The sequence below is a fragment of the Serinus canaria genome, chromosome Z (assembly GCF_022539315.1).
Source record: "Serinus canaria isolate serCan28SL12 chromosome Z, serCan2020, whole genome shotgun sequence".
NCBI classification, from domain to species: Eukaryota; Metazoa; Chordata; class Aves; order Passeriformes; family Fringillidae; genus Serinus; species Serinus canaria.
This window is the reverse complement of record NC_066343.1, coordinates 55,036,270-55,062,641: the sequence shown is the minus strand read 5'-3', so window position 1 is coordinate 55,062,641 and position 26,372 is coordinate 55,036,270. Positions and strand designations below refer to the sequence as shown.

The 26,372-nt window shown below is 38.0% G+C and overlaps 1 protein-coding gene across 1 annotated transcript; it reads right to left on the bottom strand.

The window, feature by feature from the left end:
* Window positions 1-328: 328 nt before the first annotated feature.
* CENPK (centromere protein K) lies at window positions 329-26,341 on the bottom strand. Its single transcript, XM_018923217.3, is given in 11 exon segments — window positions 329-4,347; window positions 6,607-6,660; window positions 11,504-11,610; window positions 11,613-11,632; window positions 11,911-12,009; window positions 12,118-12,200; window positions 15,065-15,111; window positions 19,324-19,396; window positions 22,184-22,240; window positions 23,949-24,047; window positions 26,206-26,341. Coding segments are annotated over 11 exon segments (846 nt in total). The 5' UTR covers window positions 26,254-26,341; the 3' UTR covers window positions 329-4,188.
* Between the last annotated feature and the right edge of the window lie 31 nt (window positions 26,342-26,372).

Below are 26,372 nucleotides of genomic sequence, written 5' to 3'. Positions count from 1 at the left end.
ATACGACCCATGTTTAGATAAGGGCCTACAAATGGGAGAAATATAGCCATGATCACGTGCCACCCAAACCAGGGTGGGCTGGACCACATGGTGTCACCTAATGAGGTTTCTATAGCCGCACACAAAAAATTAGATTATTTGAGAACTGTTATTCCCTTTTTGTTTATGTGCCCTCGAGCTGCACGTTGGGAGCCAAAATCTGTCTTGGTTTGGAAAAACAGGTGCCTGCTAAAGAAGGCAGGAGCCTCCCCTGAAATGGAGAATGCAAACCCTCCCCACCCCTCTGAATTGCTATGAATTTTAAATTAAGGCGTTCTCAGGCAAAAAATATGGGAGCAGAAAATAACAGTTCTTTAATAGGGAAGAGAAAAAAAATAAAAGGATAAAATAAAACAATGCAATACACTAGAACAACACTGACAGAGTCAGAACACAACCTGGCACCCTGTTGGTCAGGGTGTTGGTAGCAGTCCAGTTGGAAAAGTGGCTGCAGTCCTCCTGAAGTGTCAGGTGCGGTTCTGTTGGAGCAGGGGGGTCCCGTAGAGAAAGGGTGTATTCTTCCTCTGCAGATCCATGGAAGTAGAAGCAGCTGCTGTTCCTCTGGGGAATCCAGTGGAAAAAAAACATGATTGTGTGTCAGAATCTCCAGATTATATCTGGGTAGCAATGCTTGGCTCCTCCCTCTGGGCAGAGCATCTCACAATGGGATGTTATAGTTCTTATCAGTCATGCAGTGACATTCAATAGCCTGTTATCAGCAGATGTCTCCTGAAGGGAGGAGTGATTATGATCACTCTGGGAGAGAGATAAGGGGAATTGCCCACTTGACACCGGAAAACGGCCATACAGATGGTAATAGAATACATCTTGCCTTGAAATCTGGAACAATTCCAAAAAGCAAGAGCTGGGGGGTTTGCACAGTATGCACATTCCAGAAGAATCATTACTGTATAATGAGTCACATTTTCCTCTTCATGTAAATGTCCATCTGACGTCTAGACCACACCAAATCAGAATGGCAAGTAATGCTCCTGTGGGGTGAGATTTTCTACTGAATCAGTCGCAGAGGAAAGCACCGGTCCCCAAGGTTTGGCCTCCAATTCAGCAGATGACTGCTGGTCTGTGAATTATGCCATGGCTAGTGACACAGTTGTGACTGACATCTTATTCTTAACCATACTAAAACCACCAGCTCTATCCTGGGAGAATATGGCATGTGTTAGATGTAGAAGCTGCCTGCTTGTCCTGTGTGGAGGCAGACCTGTGAGAGGTTTTAAGCAGTGCCGATATTCCAGAGATATGGGTCTAATCAAATAGACCCAGCCAAGTACAATACTTCCATACTGAGCAATGACTGAAAATGCAAGACATCTGTCCTTTTGCATGTTGTTATCATGTCATCTGTCTTGACCTGCATGGGTTATAACACACAGATTTAGGTTTACCTGATTCTCTCTAGTCAGACATGGCTAAGTAGGGAACAGCTGGTCAACTAAAGGGAAAGAAGCAAAGGCACAGGCAGATTGGCATTGATCTTCCTATTTGCACCTGGGATACCACTGGCCTTCTTGGCCACAAGGACACACTGCCAGCTCATAGATCAGTTTGTCATCTTACTCAGGCTTGGTAGCTCCAAATGTTCATTTAACATCTTTTTTTTTAATATTACCTTTGTAGAGTTAACAATTGACGGTAAGCTAAACAAATCCTTATTTCATAGAATGCACAGAGTCACAATGTTAGCGTTTAATAGAGGGGTCAATTCTAAACAAACAACAAACAACTGTTACTTAGACATGCAAGGAGACAAAAAATGGAGAAATTATCCTACTCTTTCGACAAACGGCCCAACATTCCTGATTGTTGAAAGTACTGATGAAAGAGCTTACTCCTAGCTTTTTTTCATAAGGAAGATCTGTTCTTCATCACTGCCTTGATTTGCTTCAATTTACTTGTCAGGATTTTTCTAGGAGCTACAGCTTTCGGCTAGCTCTGTTTCAGTCTAAACCAACTTCTCTTAAAAACTGGCAGTGCATTTTAGGCCATGAGAGAAAATGGATTATCTCTTTCTACAGGTTTTCTTCTGCTCAACGTATTCAATCCCTCCTGAGGAAAAAGCTCTGCACTGAACCTTTGGGTTCTGAGCATATCCAGGGCCTAAGAAGAAAGACTTCAGAGAATGCTGAAGATACTGTGGAACTGCAGGAGGATCTCAGGGAATTTCTATGTGTATCTCCTCAGGGTCCAACAATTAGTAGGATAGAGATTTCTGAACCTGCTGACTGCCAATTTTCTTACTTAATCACAAATATGAATTCCGTAAGGTTTTTTTGCAAGTTCATATGTGATCTTACAACATATCTTATGGCAGTGAGTTTCAAATTTTAATGCTTTAAAGCTTTATGTGAAGTACTTTCATTTAAATCTATTCTGGTATTTTACTTGGATGAGATTTGATATTGGTATGAAGAATAATGAATATTACATGTTTTTTAGAGCAATTGTTTATAAACTGTCCTATCTCCTCAGGGCTTTCATTTGGGCTTGGATTTGGGAGGTGGGTGGTATGGGTTGGTACTTTTCTTCTTTTTAAACACAAGAAGTTACTGAGTGTTTAACATTTTTTTCTTCTATTTACTATTGTCACAAGAGAAGCAGTCATCCAGCATCAATGAAATATTTGAGCAGTGTTAATAAATAAGGTGAAAGGATAGCAGAATACAAAGCACTTAAACATAAATGAAGGAAAAACGCCAAAGAGACAATGCTATAAATCTAAGCCAAAAAATGCAGTTATTCAAATTCTTAATTAAAAATACTGCAAGGTAAATGTATATAGATTAGTCAGTCTCTAGAGCTCATAAGAGACGTTAAACTACAACAGGAGGGTAGTTACACAAGCAATATAAACCAAAAAGAAATCAATGTTCATGCACAACAGCACACACCACATTCTATACTCATACTTAATCACCAGTTGGTGAGGGTAAAATGAACAGCATTCACTTTAAACTACACAAGTTGAATGATTTTTTTTTTTTTTTTGCTTAATATTTAACTGGTCTAAAAAGGGCAATTATACTGGAACTTATATTAGATTGGTTCCCCTTACCTCTCCCATGCATCCTTACATCATCTTTACAAGTCATCACACCAAATCACATAAACGCCATTCTAAAAACCATCACACAAAAACATTCTATGATACTATACAACTCTTTATTTTTCCATCAATGAAAAAATCACGCAAGCTCCTCCCTCAATAAACTACAATCTGGTAATAAAGGATAATTTAGTCACTACAGATAAGCAAGAGAATTTTTGTACTCAATACAATAAAATAAAAATGGCTACAGAAAAGACTGAGATTGCAAAGGACGGCAGCATTGAGTCAAAGGTAACTGTCAACCGAAGAAGCTTCTGACATAACAGAAGCTGTAGAGATCAACAGAGCAGAGACCCATTAAAAGCCTTGATAAACTAGGTCTGAAAAAGTGAAGACAGATACTGTAAGGCAACATAGCATAACACAAAATGGGCCATTTGGGAAAGGTGCAGTGAAAGGCACAGACTCAACATCTGCTGCACTTTGCACAGAAAGATGTGTCAGCTTTTCTAAGTGTTTATCTTGGAGCCAGTAAAATTGTTTGCAAAGGCTCTGAGAAACAAACAAGGCATAACAAATCCTTGAGAGGATACCTCTCTGTTACTTCCAAATGCTTGCAAGGCCATGTACAGGAGTGGTGTTATTCTGAATTTTGCCTCTACAGAACACAAGAAAATACTAAAGGAAACAGAGACAACTTCAGGCAATCTAAGAAATCTAATCCATACAAGTAATGTAAAAAGTATTTTTTTTAAAGTAAAAAGGACTGTTAAATGTATTTGTCTATTACATTAATTAGCATCTTACAGAAGGAGTGAAAAAAAAACTTCCATAATGCAAATCTTGATATAAAACCAAAGGCCAACTGTAAGCAGTCAAAATACATTATTATTTTTTCCTTCTCCACATTTTATGCTCCTAAATATCCAATTGAAAAGCAAAAAAAAAAAAAAAAAAAATAAATCATCCAACAAGAAGTGATGTTTGATACTAAGAAAGCTTAGTAGGAATCCTAAGTATGTCCTAGCCCTGAATTAAGAATATTGGTGTTGTTTTGTTTTCAATTGCATGTGTAGGTCACGCTACTTGTGAAAAGCTTGGAGGCGCATTCTGTTAGGATCTTCTGGATGTCTCAGGGCCATTCCATATCGCAGCAGCAGCTCAATATAAGGTGGCCAAAATGACTCATTGATTGTTACATAAGGCTCATGTGGTGTGGTTATTATTGTGTTTATCAGCATCTGAAACACCAAAAGGTCAAGATTTAGGAAATTAACAAAACAACTAGATTTTATCTCCTTTAACCAAAGTTTTACAAATTACTGTGATGTAGGCAATAGAAGATATAAAGGACTACAGAAGAAATATGAGACCTGTTCAAAGCAGAAGTAAAGCAAAGGACTTCCAATTAGCTAAATAACATCTTTTATTCTGTAAAAATTAGAACCAGAATTCTCTTTAACTCCAGAATAAATGTAGATTAAATGCCTTATCTAATGGCATTAAAAACAAATTCAGTTTTGTCATTCTTTTTCAGTTCACGGAGATCATATTCATGCCCTTAATGATATTGCTCATGGGGAGTACTACACACATTACAGATTAAATAACGTTACCCATCCCGGGGTACTCTTTCTATTTATCCTAGATATTTCATCTTTCTACTCAGAGCTTTTAAATGTTATACTATCCCAATTTCAGTAAGTACAAAATATTTTTTGCCCTTTACTGCTAAAGACAAATTCAGAATACTTGCTACCAGATTTTGTATTTTTGCATCCAGTGCTACTAATAAAAGACCCAAATGAACAACTGCTCTTCTGTTTTCAGAGCAATCTGAAGAATTGTTCCAGTTAATATCTTTTGTACTTCCAGTTATGAGAATTTACTCCAAATGTATTATTCTAGACAAATTTTTACTTAGTTTTTTCTGACATCTGATACTCCAAAATAGCTTTTATGGCTCTAACTTTATGTGTATCTCAGAAAACATTTTCAAATTTAACAGAGACTTGAAGCTAGAACATGACTCAACAAAGAAAAACCTTCCAGAATACAAAGATAAGGGACATTGACACTTTAGGTCAGGATGTTGAAATTCAAAATGAGTCTGAATTTTTCAAATAGTATGTTCTTCACAAAGAAGTCAGACATTACATATGTTCACATTTTCAGGAGATTAACAATATCAGAAAAATATGAAGGGCAATTTTAAAGCATTAGAAGAACTTCAAAATTCTCTTTCCATAAGGGCTGTGGCCACTCTGAATTCTGATCTGTTTTCATGCTCTGCCTAATTTGGCATTAACAGGTATGCTGAGATATTTGAAGCATGTAAAATGATTTTGATGATGTAAGCCCAAAGCCTGGGCTTTCAACTACAGTACATAGAGATTAGATAATAGCATCTTAATACCAGAAAGTTTTTATACATCACTTTTTGCCTCAAGAAAAAAAGAAATTTCCCCAGGGACATCTTAGACGTAGAAATCTAGAACTGTCTAAGGAGGGGGAACATAAAATTTCACTTCAAATGCTACATTTAGGACAAGAAGAAAAATTATGCTTTGCAATTCACATTCATAAACTGCACTGTGATTAAAAATTTGCACTAAGCAATGCTTCTATACTTATCAATCAGAAATGCATGATACGGATAAAATGATGTCCTTGTATGAGTTAATAATCCAGTTAGTACAAGATTATTGGTCCTTCTGAGCCTACATATTTAGTCCTTCTGTTAATGTACATTTCAGAAATATTTTCTTGAAACAGTATAAAATAGAGAATGAAATGGACCAGTTTTTTTTTATTAAACACAGTATTTGTCTCTCTCAACATGAGCCACTAAGGCACATAAAACTTCCTTGAACCAAACATTGTAAAAATCAAGAAATAAGAGACAGCTATTCTCCAGCCTAAACTAAATATTACTGCCACACCTCTTGTAAAAATGTGGGGTTTACTTTGATAGGAATTAAAATAGAAAACTGACTTAGACTCATGGAATGGTTTGGGTTGGAACATACTTTAAAGATCATCTCATTCTAAGCACCTGCCATGCACAGGTGCACCTTACACTAGATCAGATTGCTCCAAGCCCCATCCAGCCTGGCTTTAAACACTGACAGGGATGGAGAATCCACAGCTTTTCTGGACAGCCTGTTCCAGTGCCTCACTACCCTCACAGTAAAGAATTTATTCTTGACAGCTAATCTAAATATCTATTCTTGTAATTTAAAACTATTCCCCCATGCAAAAACCTGCTCTCCGTCTTTTTATAAGACCCCTTATAGAACCAGAAGGCCGCAATGAGGTCTCCCTGCACTCTTCTTGTAGACACAACATTCTTAATCATTCTAGATTAACTGTCTTAACTAAATATCACATACTGTTATTTATATTAGTAATAAACACTTTATCATCATCATCATCATAATCATCATAACATCTGAATATTTAAAAATTCCTCAAATCGCTAAATAGTAAAAACATCTTACCTCTAAAATTTCTTGCAATGTTATGAGTTCTACAACAGGCTCTGCCGAAGAGTTCTGGAAAGGTAAACATTCCCCAGCCAAATTAACAAAATCCCAAACCAGTTAAGAAAAATTTTAATTGACAAAGTAAAATAACTGCATAATTATTTGATTGCAAAGTACACAGTAGATGAAAACTTTTAGATTTAGTCCTGAGAGTAATTCAGGTAGCATTTAAATCTACCAGTTCAAAATCCTACACTTAAAATGTAACATTTTTTGAATTATCAAGAGAGATTTATCTAAAGTGATCATAATGTTTTCATTTGTGTTTACATTTTAACAAAACCAAGTACATCAAATTTATAATGTGGTGTTGGAATGTTGGGGGACACAAGACAGATTAAAAGGATGCCTTGGCAAAAGCAAAGCGAACTTGGAAAATTAGACCTAGATAGTAAGAAGATTTAATTAGACAGGTTGAGCGGAAAAAGAAAATCCTATTAAACTCTGCAAGCAAGAGATGTTGTTATATGCATAAGTTTGTGCATGTGATTTTAATCTAATCATTGTGGCACACATTACTAGTCTCCCTGAAATAGTAGATAAGCGTTTGTATCCTACAATAAAATCGGATTCTGATCACCGAGTCAGTCTCCCTGTCTCTCTCCGTCGCCAAAAACTGGTGCCCTGTGTGAGGAAGAAAACCTGGCCTGACAGGCGGCAGTCGGCGAGCCCCTGGAACCGATGGTGACAGTGAGAGAACCGCGCTTGGGCCCGCAATACCTGTCTGCAGCTAACAGCTGAGCCAGGGGAACTAAAGGAATGGGAAAGGAAACGCCCAAAGAGAGAGATGTCTATGAAACCATGCTTGCTGGCAAGCATGACTCCCCCATCCTAAAGCAGGACCTTAAGTCACTTTTACTCCTCTCCTGGAGTAAAAGAGAATACTTTTTAAGACGCTGAAAAAGTGAGAGCAGCCGGATGTTGCCGGCCCCCTACCCCTCTCTGTCTCTCCTCACTCTGACTCTCCCTGCCTGCTCAAAAGTGGCACCTCTGGTACTAAGAGCCACCGCAGCCATCAACCTCCCCTGTACCCAAAGGAGGGGAAAGCATCCTTTCTCACCATTGTTAGCCGTCTTACCGTGGCTCTAGCAGGGAGGAGGGGCCCTTCCATCTAGGGCCAACTGACTCAGATTATGAGACTGATCCATTCCCTCCTGACCCTCGTGAAAACTGGCTGCAACTAAAGAAAAATGCCCTTTAGGAGAGGGACCACCAAACTTGCAGGAAGTGTCGGCATTTGAAAAGGGCTGTTTTGAAAAGGGGGAGGCCAGATCCAAAACTCCTGGTATTTGCCCTCGGTGCTGTAATCAATGTCAGTCCAAGTATGATTTTGAAGGTTGTCTGATATCAGGAAACCAGAGCGGAAGCACTGAGTGGCGCCGTGTGAGACACAAATGCCCCAGCTGATGCCTTGGAGGGACCGCTGCAAGCCTCAGCCCAGTCTCCCCAAGCAGCCTTTGCTGGACCACAGGCAGCCCTACCCGGACCATCACAGACCAGCCACCCCAGCGCAGGAATGGACCTGGCAACCTCCAACACAGTAACGTTGCTTGATTCATCTGTTCATTTGATTCCCACAGGAGTTTTCAGATCACCTAGACAGCTTATGCATACTTTCTTTGATTGTTCTCCCTGAGGCTATAGACTCTGATTCTCTTGGGGAAATAAAGATCATGGCTTGGACTCCCCAGCCGCCGCGGCCACAAGCCATATATCCTAACTCATACTTTTACCAGCAGTACCCCTATCTGCACCCCCGATAACCGAACAGAGGGAGGGGGTTAAGAAACAGAATAATAAAAAAAATTGGTGGAATAAATGGCAATGATAAAATATCACTAGAAGATTACTTGTCTTCCTTTGTAGCAAGCAAATCAAGCCATTTGTCTATAGGGATTCCTTTAGCAGCAATGTCAGCGGATCTGCTTGTAGCGTTGCACTGTAAACCTGATTATTTAATTTTCCAGTTTTATTCTTTTTCCCCATGCACTTCCATTTCAACAAAATAAAAGAGATTATATTCCACTGGCTTTTTCAGCATTGCTGTTGAATATATGAATTTATGACCTAACATATTACCAGTTGTGCAGCACCTTATATAAACTTCACTTCTGGAACAGAGGAAGAATACAAGCAAGAAAGAAGAATATATTGAAAGGCAAGTTCTGGATCCTTTTTCCCAGTCACAGTTTGTAATAGTCTCACCTGCAGAGAGTCAGAAGTTTCAGTTTCCAGGGAGAGCCTGCTCCATGGAAGCTCTGCAAATCCTGGTGTTATGACCCAATAACATCTATCTATGTGCCCTTATCTCAATATTTGGCTGAGGAAATAGAATCGACAGTACCTATCAGCAAAAAGTTCCTTAGAGCAAACATGAAGGTACTTCCCAACCTCTGCTGATATATTTCCCTAGTCAAAATTACTACTAATACAATTAAGTACTGCTAATCACTTAATGCTTATAGAGTCATTAAGCAGGATGCTCAGCATTTCGTTATTTAGCCTGAAAGGCACCTTCTTCACCCTTCCAATCAGACAGATTTGCATAAAGAATATTCCTCAGCCTCGGATTTTTTGTATTATTATCTTGAAAAAAATAAAAGTAGATTTTTATCTTAGATTTAAAGTGCAAAATCATTGTTACTACAGTCACTACCTGTATTAAAGGTGCTGGGCCATGGCAATGGAAGCCAACCTGAGCTGCTATGATGCACTCTTCACTCCCATTCCCAATCCCAATCCCAATCCCACATGCATGTTGCCTGGTCAAAGGAGGGTGGAACCAGACCAGTGAGGCTTGGAGCAGTTTAAACTATACTGCAGCCATGTCCTACAGACATCAACCCTGCACATTTGCCCTCACACGGAACCATTGTGAACACAACATGCTTCCACAAAGTGAAGCAAAATTACTGATGTGCAGAGTTTGGTGCTACTAGACTGCTGAACCAAGCTGATAGGAGAAGTGAATAATGTATTCTCCTGAACCAACATAGCAGCTAATTTCATTGCTAAATAATTTCAGTGATTACAATTTGTATTTCTGACACTCAATAAATGTAGGCAAAAATGGCTTGCTGTCCTGCCTTCACAGTCAATTACTTAGAAGCAGATTAAGGGGTACCTGTAGTTAAGCCAAGTGATTCAATGAGTCAAAAGGCACAGAAAAGCTATGAATTTACAAAGAGTGAAGAAAGAAAAAGACTGTCAGAAAACAGACTCTGTTTAAAAGTTCAGGAAATGCATAAATAAAATTTAAGCTAAGGAAAGATAAAACCTTGTGTTGAAATTAATCAAAGTAGTTTTTATGTTTAAGTAAAGTGATTGGTGACAGCCAACATGGCTTCACTATAGACCATTTACACCAAACAAATTTAGTGGCCTTCTACAAGAGTTATAGTATTTGAGGGAAAGGAAGAACAATTGATAGCATCTACCTGGAGTTGTGCAAAGCATTTGACACTGTCCCACATGAGACTGTTTCTAAAATGGAGAGACTTAGACCAAAATATGTCATATTTACTAACAACAAAAAAGGAAAGCATTGGTATGCAGAAAAACTACCAAGATTCAACAAAATAAAATATTTGAATAATACTTTGAAAATGAACACCATGTCTTGAAAATACTTGGTATTTTTATGTGCAAAATATGTGCATATGTGCAAAACATTTTTTTTTTTAATTAAAAGATCAGGATTCATTAGCTGCAAATTAAAGACAGAAAAAGACAAGGGGGTAATTTGTTGCTTTGGTGATGGGTGTGAGCTAGTAGTTTTATTTATAATATTGCTTTTAGCAGGTTGTAAAAAAGATGAATCCAAGTGAAAACAAACATAGACAATGGTTATTATTAGGATATGCTAGAGAACTGAAAAACATTATTTTACAGAAGAACATAAAGGTGTTGCTAGTTCAATTAGCAAAACAAAGAAAGAGAGGATATGAGAATGCTGACACAACAATATCAGGAGGAATAAACACAAGAAAGAAATTGAGCTATTCTAAGGAAAATTCTGGTGTAAGAATACCAATGGATCTGTGTTTCTAACCAGAGTACTGAGGTACTAGAAGAAAAAACAAGGAGAAACAGTAGTAAAAAAAAAAAAAATTGTTCTAAAATGGAGCTCAAGGATAATATTGAAGAAATTAAATTATTAGCTGAAATAACAGAGAACTGGATTAAAGAAATAATTTCAACTTCTGTAATGCTAAGTGTGCCCAAAATCAAAATCAAAACCTGATTTTTTTCACAGCTTTTTTGTATCTATCAAATAGTAATGGTACTCATTTTATTTTTTACTGCACACTTTGAATTTATTATGCAAAATACTCCCTGGCTGCCTACTCTCCCTGAGGTTTTACGATAATTTTTGACCCAGTTTGCCTGAACAAAATCTGATGGTTAACATTCCAAACTACTCTGTAATTATAAACACTTTTCCTTATTGTTCCAAAAACATTGTCAGACAATTAAAATTTGCTTTGCCAGGGAAAATAGGAATCTACTTGCCCAGTCAAGTAAAAAAAAAAAAAAAAAGAGTCAATTTGGACTGAACCCCACACCATTTTCAGATTTGGCATAGCTTGCAGTTCAGTAAGAAATACAATATATTGCTATGCATCTCATTGGGTAAGGGATATATGCATTAAGAAAATATCCAGCTGAACAGCCTTAAATAATATAAAACAACCTGAAAAATATAAATTAAACCTAGAGGATCAGCTATAAAAATTATGCTTATTTCAAAATACAACTGCAGGTTCAATGCTAGTGACTTCAAACAGATATTGCATCTAATTAAATATAAAAACCGAACATTTTAAATTTAATAGGTGAAGAAAAGTCTTACCTTTTTTTTAATATTTCCACCTGTCTCTGGAAGGGGAAAATGTTCATCCAGGAATTCACCCAAAGCACTCAAGAGTTCTTTCTTATAGGTCTTTAATTTCAGTATTTATTCTTCAGTTCATTGAGTTCCCTAATTTTCAGCAGTAAACACACAGCAACAAAACAAGAGATCAAATCAAGTAACTAAAAAGTCTCTCTTAAGTAAAAAGCCCCCTTATTATTTATTGTTAGAAATTCAACACCTTTAATCACAGGGCATAGTAGCATTACTTTCATGTTTCAAACATAGATTACCGAGCAATTATTTGATCTATTAAAACAAGGAATAAATGTTAAGAGTTTGTTTGCTCATTTGCTCCTGTTGATATTTAAAATTCTTGAATTTGTAACTCAAAAATGTAGAAATACCTTTTTGTGAAAGGATGTTCAGCTTGGGTATTTGCCTCTTCTTCCATTTTAGTAAGAGTCTCTAGCATCTGTTTCTGTTCCTCATGCCACTGCTGCTCTCTTTGAAACATGAGAGGTAGGAAATGGCACAACAGATAAATAGATTCCCTGGGCAGTCAAAAACTGAAAAAAGCTTACAGCATTCCAAATTCCAAATTATTGTATTACCTTCTCAGATCTTCTTCCAGTTGTTTATTCTTTGACCGAACTGTTGACAGCACCATTTCAAGATCATTTTTTACTTTCTGCAACTATAAAAGAATAGAAATTAAACTACTGTTTGCAGGTAGCCCAGACTGTAGTATTTGTTCTATGTAAGGCTACATCCGTAAGTCTGATAAAGGGGACAAAATCATCTGCAATTCCTTAATAAACCTTAAAATCAAGTTTAAAATGCAGGAGCTATTCAAAATGTCACTGTGACGAGTTGCTCATTAGTGTCTTCTTGAAGTTCATAGAGCTTAGCAAAATACTTAATTTTACCTGGAGTACACACATGAACTGCTCAGCTGATGAATGGTTGAGGAGAAAATGACAACAGCACCAGAGCTCTATTGTCTAAACTATTCCAGCTGCTGGCAAGAACAGCATGCTACTTGCACCACATAAAACGGACAGAAAATGAGGATGCATCAAAGAAAGACTAACTACGTCCATTAATTAAATGACCCTCAGTGCTATGACATATGTGGGACAGGAAATACAGAGAAATAAAACTACTGCCGTCAGAAGCTGTAGGCATTGCTGAATCTAGGGAACAGTGGACTCTCAGTGGGCTGGGTCTTCCATTACAGAAATCACAGAATAGGTAAGGCTGTGTTAGGGAATACATTCAGTGCAGGTAGCTCAGGGTGCAGCTGCAGCAGAGCTGCAGACTGAGCTCTGGCAAGAGCCCCAGGCAAGAGGCCATAAACTGCTGAACTCTTTGTAAAACCCTTTGTCCCCAGGGGGCCTGGGGACCTGTGGCCCTACCAGGGGAGGGGACATTGAGACGTGGCAGGAGCTGATGACGCCTGGACTTCCCTGTGTTTGCACTGTGAGGGTATAAAAGCCTTTTGGCTTTGAAGGTATAAAATTCCTTTGTTCTGGGTCCTTCCTCAGAGGCACCCAGCTCAAGCTGTTAATATATTATTATGCCACGATTAAATTATTTTAAGGATCAGGATGTGTGAACCTAAGGGAAGAAGGAAACCTAAGACTGAGCTGGTAAGGACATCTGATCTGTTTGCGTGTGGGATGTGTAGCTGTGAATGGGCTTAGTGACTGACACCACAGCTTCTAGACTGTTGGACGGGGAAGTTTTCTTAACCATTGTGACAGGCCACAGTGGGTCATGTGGTCCAACCTCCCAGCTCAGGCAGGGGTCATCCAAGAGCACATGGCACAGGTTTCAGCCAGACAGTTCTTGACAAACTCCAGCAAGGGAGACTACACAATCTCTCTGGGCAATCTGTTCCAGTGCATAGTAAAGAAGCTCTTCCTTGCATTCTTGTGCATCCTATGGCCTCTTGTTCTACTGCTTGGCATCAATGAGAAGATCCTGGCTCCACTCTCTTCAGACACTTGTATAAATTTATGAGATATCCTGTTAGAGCACTATGATCTTCTACAAAATAATGTTTCTTATATAAGCCTATGATTTGGATGTATTTTTTCTACTTCCATACAAAATAGGAGCACTTCAGAATTTAGCTCAAAGAAATGCACATTCTGAAAATATACTACAGAAACAAATATGCTCCATATATACAACATCTGAAAAAAATTCTGTAATCCTCAAATATCAGACCAACATGCCAATCAAAGTGTGTAATCTAACAACTTCTATAGTGACTCTTAACAGCAGTCAGATTTGCGGTTGTGAGTGATAATAGAAGGCATTAGCCCCAGAAATATTCTCAAGTCACACAGCATTCCTATGTCCCATCAATATAGTATAATGTTACCTGCAAGACATTATTGACTTGCTCTTTCTTCCAGTGGAGGAACTCAACAAACTATTTGCAAATTATTGCCACAGAACTCTATGTCTAAAATAACTGACTCTTCCATGTAACACATAATATTACATCACTTTCTATTAAGTATGAAATGCAATACATTATAACATTTTGTTTAAAAAAGCACACACAAATATCTTAAAGACAGGTGTCAGAGGATAGGGTCAAACTCTTTTCAGTGGTATAAAGTGATAGCACAAGGAGCAAGAGGCCCAAACTCAAATACAGGAATTTTCATCTGAAAATTAGGAAAAATTGCTTTACTGGAGGGTGCCTGAGCACTGGAGCAGGCTGCCCAGAGAGGCTGTGAAGTGTCCTTCTTTGAAGATATTCAAAAGCTACCTCAACACAATCCTGTGAGGCACTTAAGGGCAGGTTTAGTGATGGATTTGGATGGTTGGAGTCGATCGGTTGGAGTCGATCATCTTAGAGGTCTTTTCCAACCTAAACTATCCTATGATTCAATCTCCAGAGGTCCCTTCTAACTCCAGCCCTTCTGTGACAAATTAGCAATTAAAACTCAGCCACAGATCATCATGAAAACACAATTCTGAGTGGATCTTCTCTCCCGATCACTTGCACAATGTTAAATTAAAGTAATCTTGAAAAGTACAGTGTGTAGGCTTCAGCCCTAGAAATGGACCCTGCTGCACGATATTAAAGACGAAGTCTTTGCAAGGCATGGTCATCAGTCTCCTTGGCACAAGATTTCTGTCTCCTGGTGGCACCCAGCACAATGGGACTCCAATCCTAAGTGAGGCCTTGGAGCATTAATGTAGCAGGGATGTCAATTGTCACATCATTTTAATTGCATGCAGATAAGTTTGTTGAGCTACTGTGATTAGATGGTGTGTCCAGAGGCAAAATACTGTTTATTGTGCACTACTCAGTGACTTGTGCAATAAGTCACTTTAAAACCTCACTCACTACAACTAGGAAATTTTATTAGTTATACTAGAGGGGGGAAAAAAGTATTAGAACAACATAAATGGAAGGAAAAAACACAGCATTTTAGCAGTCCACCCTAGGAACAGTCATAGGAAAATGCAGCCATTGCATATATTTTATTACAAAATTTTATTAGACTTACCTCAACAAAATTTTATTAGACTTACCTCTTCTTTTCCTAATTCTAACAGTACCTCTGGATTGGTAGAAATTACTGAAAAATAAAATGAATTGTGAATTTTTGCATTGGATTATAAAGATTTATTTACACTGAAAAGCAGCTTGGCTAGAGAAAAATTTGTGTAGCTTCTGAAAAACAGTATGGCTCTCATTAGCAGCTGTGGTGTCCTGCTGGACAACCTACTATCACTATTCAGTAAATTAAATCAGACTGAAAAAAATGCATTGTTAATGCTTGTGTGTTGTTTTTATACCTGAATTAGCTCCAAGTATACTGGTGTAGGTGCATAATGAATAAACAGCATATTTCTATGCACTTCAAGACAACCAAGCCTGATTTTTCTTAGCAGAAGGCATTCCATCAACATTACCAACGTGGGCAATCAAATTCTTCCAGTCCTCCAATTCCTTGTAAATAGCCTCTAAATGTTTGATCAGGACTATAGAACCTAGTTTTAATAACTTCAGAAGCATGTCACCATCCTTACTGTTCACAAGGACAGTAGGGAGATGAATGGCCCAGCAAGGCAAATATCCTCAAAACACTGAGCAACAGCAATACCTAAGTGAAACTAAAGTACAGTTCAAGAAAATGGAAATTTTTCTCCAGAATGCTTCTACAAAATGAAGTAATTTGTGACTCGTGCATTTTCAGAATAAAAAGTGAAATTCTTGTTTTTTTCCAGCATTCAACAGACTCCAGTCAATTCGCCATGTCAACTTGCAGCTTCTGCATAAACATATTACTTTTTTTAACTATTTCAATACATTAACAGGAGAAATGAAAGCTATTTTAACAGCTATTTTTAAAATCTTTATAAGGCAGATTTTTTTGTGCAAGTTTGAGCTTGAAATCTCTAATCTTACATATAATTACTTAATAAAAATTCCTTAATCAAAAAGGAAATCATTAACCCTCTCATGACAGCATTAAACATCTCCTAAACACACACAGTCTATTTAATAAATTCAGAAAAAGACTTTCTTTCCCAATGTTATAGTACTTACCTAAAAAAAATTTAAGAAGCTTTGGATTAGTAGTTTTAAAAGCACTGTTTGTTCTGAGATGAAAATAAGAAAAACTACTGATGCACCAAAAAATGCATTAAATTAAATGCTTCAATAAAGCTCCTTTTAATTTGAAAATTACTGTTTCTAAATCTTGACAAAAAATTTGAGTACTCTGCTCCCAGTTAAGCTTAAGAGCTGCAGGAGACAGTGGTCTGTGCTTTATTAAAGTAGGATTTATTTGTTTACATGAATATGCTACCTACATGTGATAAAATTCATTGGTATGCTTTTATTCACATTCACTGGCATGTTTGAAAAAAACCCATACAATTCTTCCTCCTGCCACTTCCTGATGACATGATTTTTATAAGCCTTCCCTTACCAATTATTATCAATTTTTACAACTGCCTCATAACACTTCTTTATTTCTAGATACCTGATCCTGAGTTCATGCTTGCCATTCACTATTCATATTGTGTGAGTATCAGAATAGAAGGCCCTGTGCTCCTGGGAAAGAAATGACTAGCCATAATTTAGTGAAGGAACAATGAAGATCTAAAACACTGGGACAACATACTTATGCCAGCTGCTGCTGTAAATTCACTGCTTGCTCAATCCACAATCAATTAAATCTTTTTCAGTTTTGTTGAATCACTACATTTGCAAAAATCAAATGTCAGAGAGAATTGCCTAGTGATACAAAGTACAATTACTAAGAAAAATACTACCAGATGCTAGGAATATAAAAGCAACTACTATGCACATGTTTATACAGAAACTCATATTAAAATAAAACAAAAAGGTATTTGGCAGAATACTGCTATTTTGCAAAGAAAACCAGAAATTATGCAGAGACCACAACTGTTTGAAATAGTTTAAAATATGGTTGCTTTCACTTCCTGATTTTGCAAAAGTAAAAGTTAAATTTTATTTTCATAAGCAAAAAGCTTTTTTAGAAGTTTTAATTCAGCTGATTTAGCAGATCTAGAGCTACATAAATAATACCAGAATCTGAGAAAGAAGGACACTAAAGTAAAAGCTTTGCAAAAATAAAATTTGCATGGTGAATTCAAGTCTGTTTGCCAATACTGTGCTAAAAAAATGCAGAACTGCCAAGCTACAAACTCTTAAAAGAAGGTTTAAGACTGAAATGCTGACAGGTCCTCATTTACAGGAAATGAACTGGCCACTACTAAAAGCTAAAACCAAAGAAACAAGACAGCCTGACATTCATGCTCTATTAGTAAATTGTATTAAATCAGTATTTCTGCTATTTTTATTTAGATAAAAATCAGACAATGTTTTCGATTAGGCAATTCCTCCTTCAAAACAAATAGTAGGTAGAAAGAAGCCAAGACAGAGAAGCAATCAAAGTGGACTCCCCATTTTCATATAAGCACCATAACTCTATTCAAATTCTTAGCAGGAATTTTTCTTTCACTGGAAAGGGAGCCAAAAAAGGCAGTGATTTGGTTGCAAAGTATTAATTGTAGACAATTCTCTATTAAAAAATTAAGATTTCTAATAAGAAATATAATCTGGGAAGAAGTAAGAATGGTTGAACAAGTCAGCAAGCCAAAAAAATAGGCCAAGGATATTTTTAAGCCAATAGCTCGAAGTTTAATACACATATTTTAGTACAGAAATCTAACAGCCTCAGGTATTTTACCCAGATAAAAACTAAGTTCTTTCAATTAATTTGCTTTAAGCCAGAAACTTATTCATGAACAGCAGCCAGGAACCAGTATGTTCCAAATTCATTCAATGACATGCCTTTGGTCTACATACCTCAGAAGCACTGGAGGCTGACAGTTCTTGGAGTGAGGCTTACAACACTGAACTATGAATTTATTCTAATACAGCAACAGTATCTGTTTATACAAAAAAAAAACCCAAAACAAAACATAACCAAAACAAAACCCCCCCCAAAAAACCACCAAAAAAAAACCCACCAAAAAACCAAAACCACAATTCCCAGCTTCTCTTATTTAGTGATGCGATGCAGCAAATACATAGACTTGGAAAAAAGTTGGAGAACTGCCTCTAATGTTCTAATGTTGATCTGAAAAGGCATTTCCATTTGGCTAAATGACAAAACATTGGAAATCACCACATGCTGTCTGTAACACATTCTATAATTTTGCAAATAGTACAAAACCAAGCCTTCACTGGCATAAAAATATTCAATTGAGTCAATATATTAATTTAAAGATTAACTAGAAATTTTACTGGATTGACAAGTGCTAACAGGCCCTTGATGGGAGACATAACCATGAGTACTACCAGAATATTAAAAATAGTGTAGTGTGGACTGTTTTAGGAATGTCTATATGGGACATCTGAAAACAAAGATTACTTTACTCACACTTAGATCCTGAATGCTTTTATTTCCAGTGTCTGGCCACATCAGCCTTGCAAGACATTCAAATCTATCAGCAGTGGTGCTTATGCACAAAGAGAACTTTGAAGAACCAGGAACTGATACCTTTTGACTGATAATGCCTAACAAATATAAGAACTACCACTAGTCTTTGTGGTTTGTGCTTCTCAGGATCAGTAAGTGTTCTGGATCCCTGTGTTATTTAAAAATTCTAGTTGCTCTTACCACTTTATCCTCACCTGAAATATCTCCAATTCCTGTTAATTCAAAATAGGTATTCACTACAGTGTAAAGGGCTTAGCACTAAAGGTCTATTTCAAAGTTTCAATTGTCACACCATAATACTACAAACCTTTAATCAGAAAAATAATCAGAAGATGTATGGGTAATGTATCAGCTTCTTAACAGACAAAATAAAGACAATATTATTTGCCAAAATATTTCTGTTCTAAAAATGAAATACAAATAAAAGATAGAGAAAAAACAATCACATAGAAAAGAATATGAAGGAGGGTAACAGGATAATTAACTTTTATTATTTGGTTAGGAGATCTGCTAATAGTTGTTTTTCCATTTAACTGACTGATGAATAGTGCTATGAATCATGCACTTGTTTATTCCGAATCATAGGACCAAGTTATAGTGGAATTCACTTCAAATTTCAAGTTGACTTACAACTGAAGTGCAAAAATAATGAAGAAATGAAACATACATGCTACTTTTTAAAGGAGCATTATTTTAAGTAGTTATGGAATGAAAATACAATCAGCAAACATTCAATATACTCATGGCCTAGATGAAAGAAACTTTGCAGACGTTTATATAAGCATTCTTTACAAGGAAACAGTTACTTACATTCAGGATTTCTTGCTTGCCACTGATGAAAATCTACTGTTAAAGCTTTCAATTGCAGCATTAACAAGGAAAGCTGTGTAACAAGAAAAGAAGCATCTCTTGAAGTGTGCTGAGTTGCACTGGCATAAAATGAGGTAGAATAGGATAGAAATTGAACTGTTGATGCAGCAGAAAACAAGAGCATCTATTACAGTAGAACACTAGTTTCTTCAAAATATTTTACAGTAATTCACAGGGATCACAGAATGTTTCTATTAACTTTTCAAAAGGGAGAAATGAGAAGGAGTCAGAGTTGGCAGAGTTGTGAAGGCCCTTCAGAGGACGGTTCATACAGGTAAAGAAATGCTTTCTAATGTTTCATTTGTGAACCTCCCTTTGCATATCTTTGAACCATTCCCCCACATAATATCACTGTGTATCAGGTAGAAGATATCAGCATCTCCCTCTCTACTTCCCTGAGGAAGATGTAGAGGAATCAGGGCATCCCTCAGCTCCTTCTCTACAAAGCAGAGAAGCCCAGACTCCTCAGCAATTCCTCACAGGACATGCCTTTCAGCCTCTCACCAGCTTTGTTGCCCTCCTCTGGATGCACTCAAGGACCTTCATAACCTTCTTAAACTGTGGGGCACAGAACTGCACTGAGCACTCCAGGTGAGGCTGCTCAGCCCTAAATACAGGGATAATCTCCTCTCCTGTGGCCGGCAGTGCCATGCTTGAGGCTCCCAAGATGCCATTTGCCCTCCGGGCTGCCAGGGCACGCTGCGGGCTCACCCTGAGCCACTGTCAACCAGTGCCCTCGGATCCCTTCCTGCAGGGCTGCCCAGCAGCCACTCATTTCCCATTGCTTTTGCTGCTCTTAGATGTCATGCCATTGAGGACTGGCAAATGTTCTAAGCCAGCTAGATCCCTCTGCAAGGCTGCTGGTCCTGCCAGGGTGCCAACAGCATCATCCAGTTTGGAGTCATCAGCCAGTTTGCTCAGGTTTGCATTCCAATCCTTCATCCAGATCACTGACAAACACATGAAACAGAGCTGAGCTGCACCCTGGGGAACACTGGCGGTGGCTGGTCACCAGCCAGATACAGCCCCAGTCACTGCACCCCACTGAGCTCTATGCTTCAGCCAGCACACTGTGAACCTGCTCATCCCACAGCTGCACAGATGTCCAGAAGGATGCTGTGAGAGACAGCATAACAATGACATTTAAAAAGAAGAAATTACATATGCACTGATTAGGAAAAAGTCCAAACAGGTATTGAAGTTACACCCTCTTCTCCTCCCATTTTGCTGCCTACATTAGTAATTTATCAGTTGCATTTTTCAAAGTTAGGGAGAGAAAATCTGTCCTTATCTCGATTCCTGAGGCTTCAGCTGTATTTCCTCTCCCCAGTCCAGATGAGGAGGGGAGTGATGAACAGCTAAACTGGCCAGGTACGATTAAACCCATGACAGGGAACTGGCAGGTGAAGTGGTAAAGCCACTATCCATGATATTTGAAACTACAGATTGATCAGTCTCACCTCTGTGCCCAGCAAGACCAAGGAGCAGATCCTTCTTGAAATTACGGTAAGGCATGTGGAAAATTAAGAGGCAACTGTTGTTAAGCAACAAGAATTTAAGGGCAAATCACACCTGGGTTGCTTCCTATAACAGGATTAGGGCATTAGTGCATAAGGGACGAGCTACTGATGTCATCTATTTGGGAATTGGATGAAGAATTTGACACTGTTTGGAACAGGATCCTTGTCACTAAACTGTTGAGACACAGACCACCCAGTGGGTAAGGAATTGGCTGGATGGTCACACTCACAGGTACACTCAACAGTTCAGCATTCAGGTGAAGATCCGTGATGAGGGGGCATTCCATAAGACTTGTTTCTGAGGCAGGCACTATGTAACATCCTTGTCAGGGACATGGACAGTGGTACAAGAGCACCCTCAGCAAGTCACAGCACGTCACTGACAGCACCAGGCTGTGTGGGACAGCTGACACGCTGCAGGGAAGGTATGGCATTCAGAAGGACCTGGACAGGCTTGAGAGCTGCACTAGTGTGAAAGTTACAAAGCTCAACAAGACCAAGCACAAGGTCCTATAGCTGAGTCAGGGCAACCCCCAGTATCAATACAGGCTGCCGGAGAGCAGTCCTGCGAAGAAAGATCTGGGGATCTTGGTGGATGAGAAGTTGGACAGATGTACTTGCAGTCCAGAAAGCCAACTGTAACCCCCCCACATCAAATGCAGCATGGCCAGCAGGTAGGTCAAGATAGTGATTCTGCCCCTCTACTCTGCTCTGGTGAGACCCCACCTTGAGTGCTGCCTCCAGCTCTGGGGTCCCCAACATAAGAAGGATGTGAACTTTCTCAAGTAAGTCTGGAGGAGAACCACAAAGATGACTGGAGGGCAGGAATACCTCTCCTGGTATTCCTTCACCTAAAGACAGGTGAGGGGAGTTGAGCTTGTTCAGCCTGGAGAAGGCTCCAGGGAAACACTACAGGACCTTCCAGTATCTGAACAGGGCCTTAAAGAAAGAAGAGAGACTGTTTACAAGTGCATGTAGTGATAGGGCAAGGGGAAATGGCCTTAAGATATCAGAGGGCAGGTTTATATTAGATACTAGGAAGAAATTCTTTATTGTGTAAGCACAGAACAGGTGGACCAGAGAAGCTGCAGATGCCCCATCCCTAAAAGGGTTCCAGGCCAGGGAAGAACGGGCTTAAAGCAACCTGTTTTAGCTGAAGGTGTCTCTGCCTATGCCTGGGTTAGAACTAGATGATCTTTAGGTCCTTTCTAACCCAGGCTATTCTGTGATTCTACGCTCTTAACAAAAAATGAAGTGTTTTTAAAAACTCACAGTCTTACCTTGGCATCTGATGGTAGCAGTGTCTCTGCTCCTAGAAGCATTAGCTTGCTCTGACACTAGGTAGAAACAAAAAAAAAATAAAACACAAAGAAAGTTTGTTTACTCTTTTCTTTTGTAAGAACAAAATGCAATTCTTAGAAATTTAAACACAACTTTTTAAATTAAAGAAATAAAAGAATTTTGACTTGGATCCTTCCACATCCCTTACACCCTAACCCAGCAGAGCAAATTAGGAAATGTTTTGAAATCACAGCACAGTAAAGTAGAACTTAATTAACTCTGAAGGAGAAAAGTAGCAACTAGACATGTCATGGACAAGGCTGAACAGGGAAGCTGCTGAAAAGTTAATATGCTTTCTGCTACACTTCTGGCTTTCCAAACAGATTGCTCCAAACAATCATATTACAATACGTATTTTAAGTCATTTAAGGCAGTATACTGTACAGTTCAGAAGTGGTCTGATTTTTGGGAGAATACTACATCAGCTCTCATGACTGCAATGGGGTGTATATGCAGTCTGAAATTCAGCCCACCACAAATATCCAAGACAAAGAAAGGTGACACCTGCTAAACTCTCTTTTTTTTTTCTATCTGTCACCAATGTAACTTGCCCATAACAAGGCAGGATGTGTTCCACTAAGCAAGAGAACTACTAAGCAGTACTTTGGAAACCTTGCTGTTAACATCTGGATACCAGAACATTGTATAGGATTTCTCCCACAAAAACTGTTCATGTTAACACACAATCATTGGAACATTACATGCAACCATATAACCTAGGAGCTAATTAAATGACTATTAGTTTAAACGTTTTGCTGAAACATGAACATTTTGAGTCCAGAATGCAAAATCCAAATAATAAAAATCCAACTATTTTCAGCAGCTAAAATAACACATTACTTCCTGTATTATTTTGGGCATGCTGGGAATGAGATACAAGATATCAAATATTTTCAATCACATTCAAAATAGTAAAAATTCAGATTTCCCTTCTAATTTGAAAATTTCAGAGAAAGTTCAGGTCCTCCAAACAAAAGTTCAGAAACAGAGACATAGAATTCCCTACCACTTGTTACATGCGAACTTTTGAATACTCAACAAGAAATAAATCCCATTAGTCTTTTTAAATAAACCTGTGTAAAATTATTGCACTGTGAGTTGTCTGTACTTTGTTCTACTTTAAGTTTGGAAATAATTTTTTCAGGGAATCCAGAAAATCAAAATAATCTGCTCTAAACTGTTATTTGTTAACATATTGTACTATGTACAGGAGAGAAATTTTAGCCATGACAATGTAACTGTGAGTTTGCAAGGGCGTAAGCATAGGGAGATACCATTGTCGTCCTCTGCCTCTCTCTCCTCCAAGATCCAAAGGACCTGTGAAATGGAATCCCATCTTTTGCGAGGCTAAAGAGAGAAGGGTCTCTGTATGCTGGTACTACCGCAACGCAAACAAATTGTTTCATTTTCTGTAATTTTAATCTATACTCCCACACTAACTAAATCATAACATCAGCACATTGACACTACAAGGCATTCTTCACCCCTCCCAGCACTTCTACATTGGACCTTTCTGAAGATATCGTTTCCTTTTTTTTTCTGTTTGTTTGTGATTTTTTTGTTTGTTTGGGTTTTTTTGGTTGGTTGGGGTTTTTTTGGTTGGTTGTTTTGGTTTTATTAAAGTGGTTTCTTTGGGGCAAGAATGTGGTGAATAAAATAATTGTGAAAAAGCTTTACAATAGTCTAACATTTATATTTGCATACCTCTTCCATCTGCTTCCAAAGACGCTCACATTCTTCCAGGAGTTCTTTCCTGGCATCAACAGGACCAGCTCTGTTACTGATTTCTGATAAACATTCAGCCTATTAACAAGCGAAGAGAACAGTTATCATGTAGATCTACAATAACTGATTACTCAATCACACCTGCCATTTCAGATCAACTGTGTAACAGAGTAAACTCCCTTAATCCAAAGCTTTTAGCTAACTCCTCTAGTTTTAGAAAGCAGCTGGCCATTAAGTAAAATCAGCTAACTATCTAACTACGTAAAATTAGAAGACTCTAATAATTTACTTTTAAAACTGAACGACAAAGTCCTAAGTTTTCATAACTGCTTTGATTATTTGCAATGGCTTCTTTATTTTCCAACAACTTTATTATAGAAACAATAAGAGAATCCCACATCTACAAAGCTACACTCTACCTCCATTTATCTACAATATTTATTATTTATTATATTTTATATAAATATTTATTTTTAAGCAGTTATTTCTGCTCTGACAATAAATATGGTAATCTATTTCTCTTTCATTTGAATTCAGAATATATTTGATTAACAAATTAAGCACCCTCAAAGTTACTAGAAAAACAAACAAAAGAACCTTAAAGACATACAGACAACCAAGGAAAGAGAGCACCTGGACAGCCAAAATAAAAATCAATCCCAGTTAAATTAAAAACTTTGAGAAACTGTTGGGTCAGAAAGAAACAGCTGGAATTAAATTTATGAATTTGTATGTTTCTCACTTAAGAGATACCTGAATGATAGCAGCAATTAACAGGAGGGAAGTAAGAAGGACTAAATTTTTTTTTCCTAGGGAAAACAACCAACAGGCTAGATGTACCAGATGCAAGAAGCCTTTAAAAATACCTTAGTGGGTCACTAGGCCCACCAAACACATAGGGATTAAACAGAAATATTAAAAATAGTAATGATCTAGAGAAGAATTACACTTTTCTACCTTTTTAATGAAGCATAAATTACTAACTCAATCTTCTGTTCTTTTTCAGAACAAAAACACAGCACCAGAGAAAATTATGTCAGAACCCCTATTTAAAAGGAGTGAAATATTCCACTAGTACTTGCAAAGTTCAAGCTCCTCATAGTAAAGTTGTTGAGGAAGAAAATCAGAACATCTCACTGAATGCTGGAATTACACTAGAGAACACATATGTAGCCAATACTTCTACTAAATCTTCCCGGCAAATTTGTTGCATTTAAAACAGAACACTACAAAATCTAGGTTACCGCGATCTTATAAGAACTAATGAGCATAGGTTTTGGAAAGGAAGATCATTATCTTCTTAAGAGTCTTGGAATGTCTCCATAATATAAAACAGACCCAGTTCCCATAATTTATTAAGACTTCTGAAATGCCTCCAGCAAAGACTACCCAGAAGGAAGAAACTAGGAAAGAAATTAAGCTGTCTTAGTTTTTTTTCAGACAAAAAAGGAGCCAAAGAGGGTCTGGGGAGATAAAGGGGAGAGAGAAGAATAAAATGAAGAGGGAAAAAGAGCCCCATGCTTTGGAAATTTTAAAGGGTCGTGGGGTGGGATAAAAACCTATTTTGCTCATACCCCCTGCAATACTATAATTCATCACCATGAAAACATTATATGGAATAATATTGCTTTCTCTTCTCTGAAGAGAAAGGCAGAAAATCCCCATCACACAAAAATGATTACATTATTCTGTGGTTAACTTTAAATTTCCAGGTCCATTCCATACAACATTTCAAAATGTACATATTGTGAGACATGACAGGGCTCTCAGAAGCCAAACTGACTTGCCGTCCTTAATGCTGTGCTCTTTATACACACAATGAAATGTCCCTTCTGGATGTTATTTTCTTGTAGCTTGCAGTTTTCCCTATTTCAGTATGATTAAATTACATTTCTATTTCCACACCATACCTGAAAACTGGAAGTTTTTTTTTGGCTTTAATACTAATGTCTTTCAGTTTTAACAAGTTACTCCTTCTTAACTTGTTTTAGGACTACATAATTAGCTAAGAAATACACACATGTCCAAGTGTAGGCTCTATGTTAGCTAAGGCTTTACGAAAAAAATCACAGAATGGGTCTGGTTGGAAGGGACCACAGGGGGTCATCTGGTCCAACCTCCCGTTTTCAGCAGGGTCATTCCAGAGCACATGGATTGTGTCCAGATGCTGCTTGAGTATCTCCAGTGAGGGAGAGCCCACACCCTCTCTGGGCAATCCGTTCCAGTGCACGGTCACCTGCACAGTAAAGCTCTTCCTCATGTTCAGGTGGAACTTCCGGGGCATCACTATCTGCCCATTGTCTCTCGTCCAATTGCTGGGCACCACCGAGCCTGAATCCGTTCTCTTGGCACTGTCCCTTTCATACACTTACATACATAAGGAAGGCGAAATGCGGCATGTGA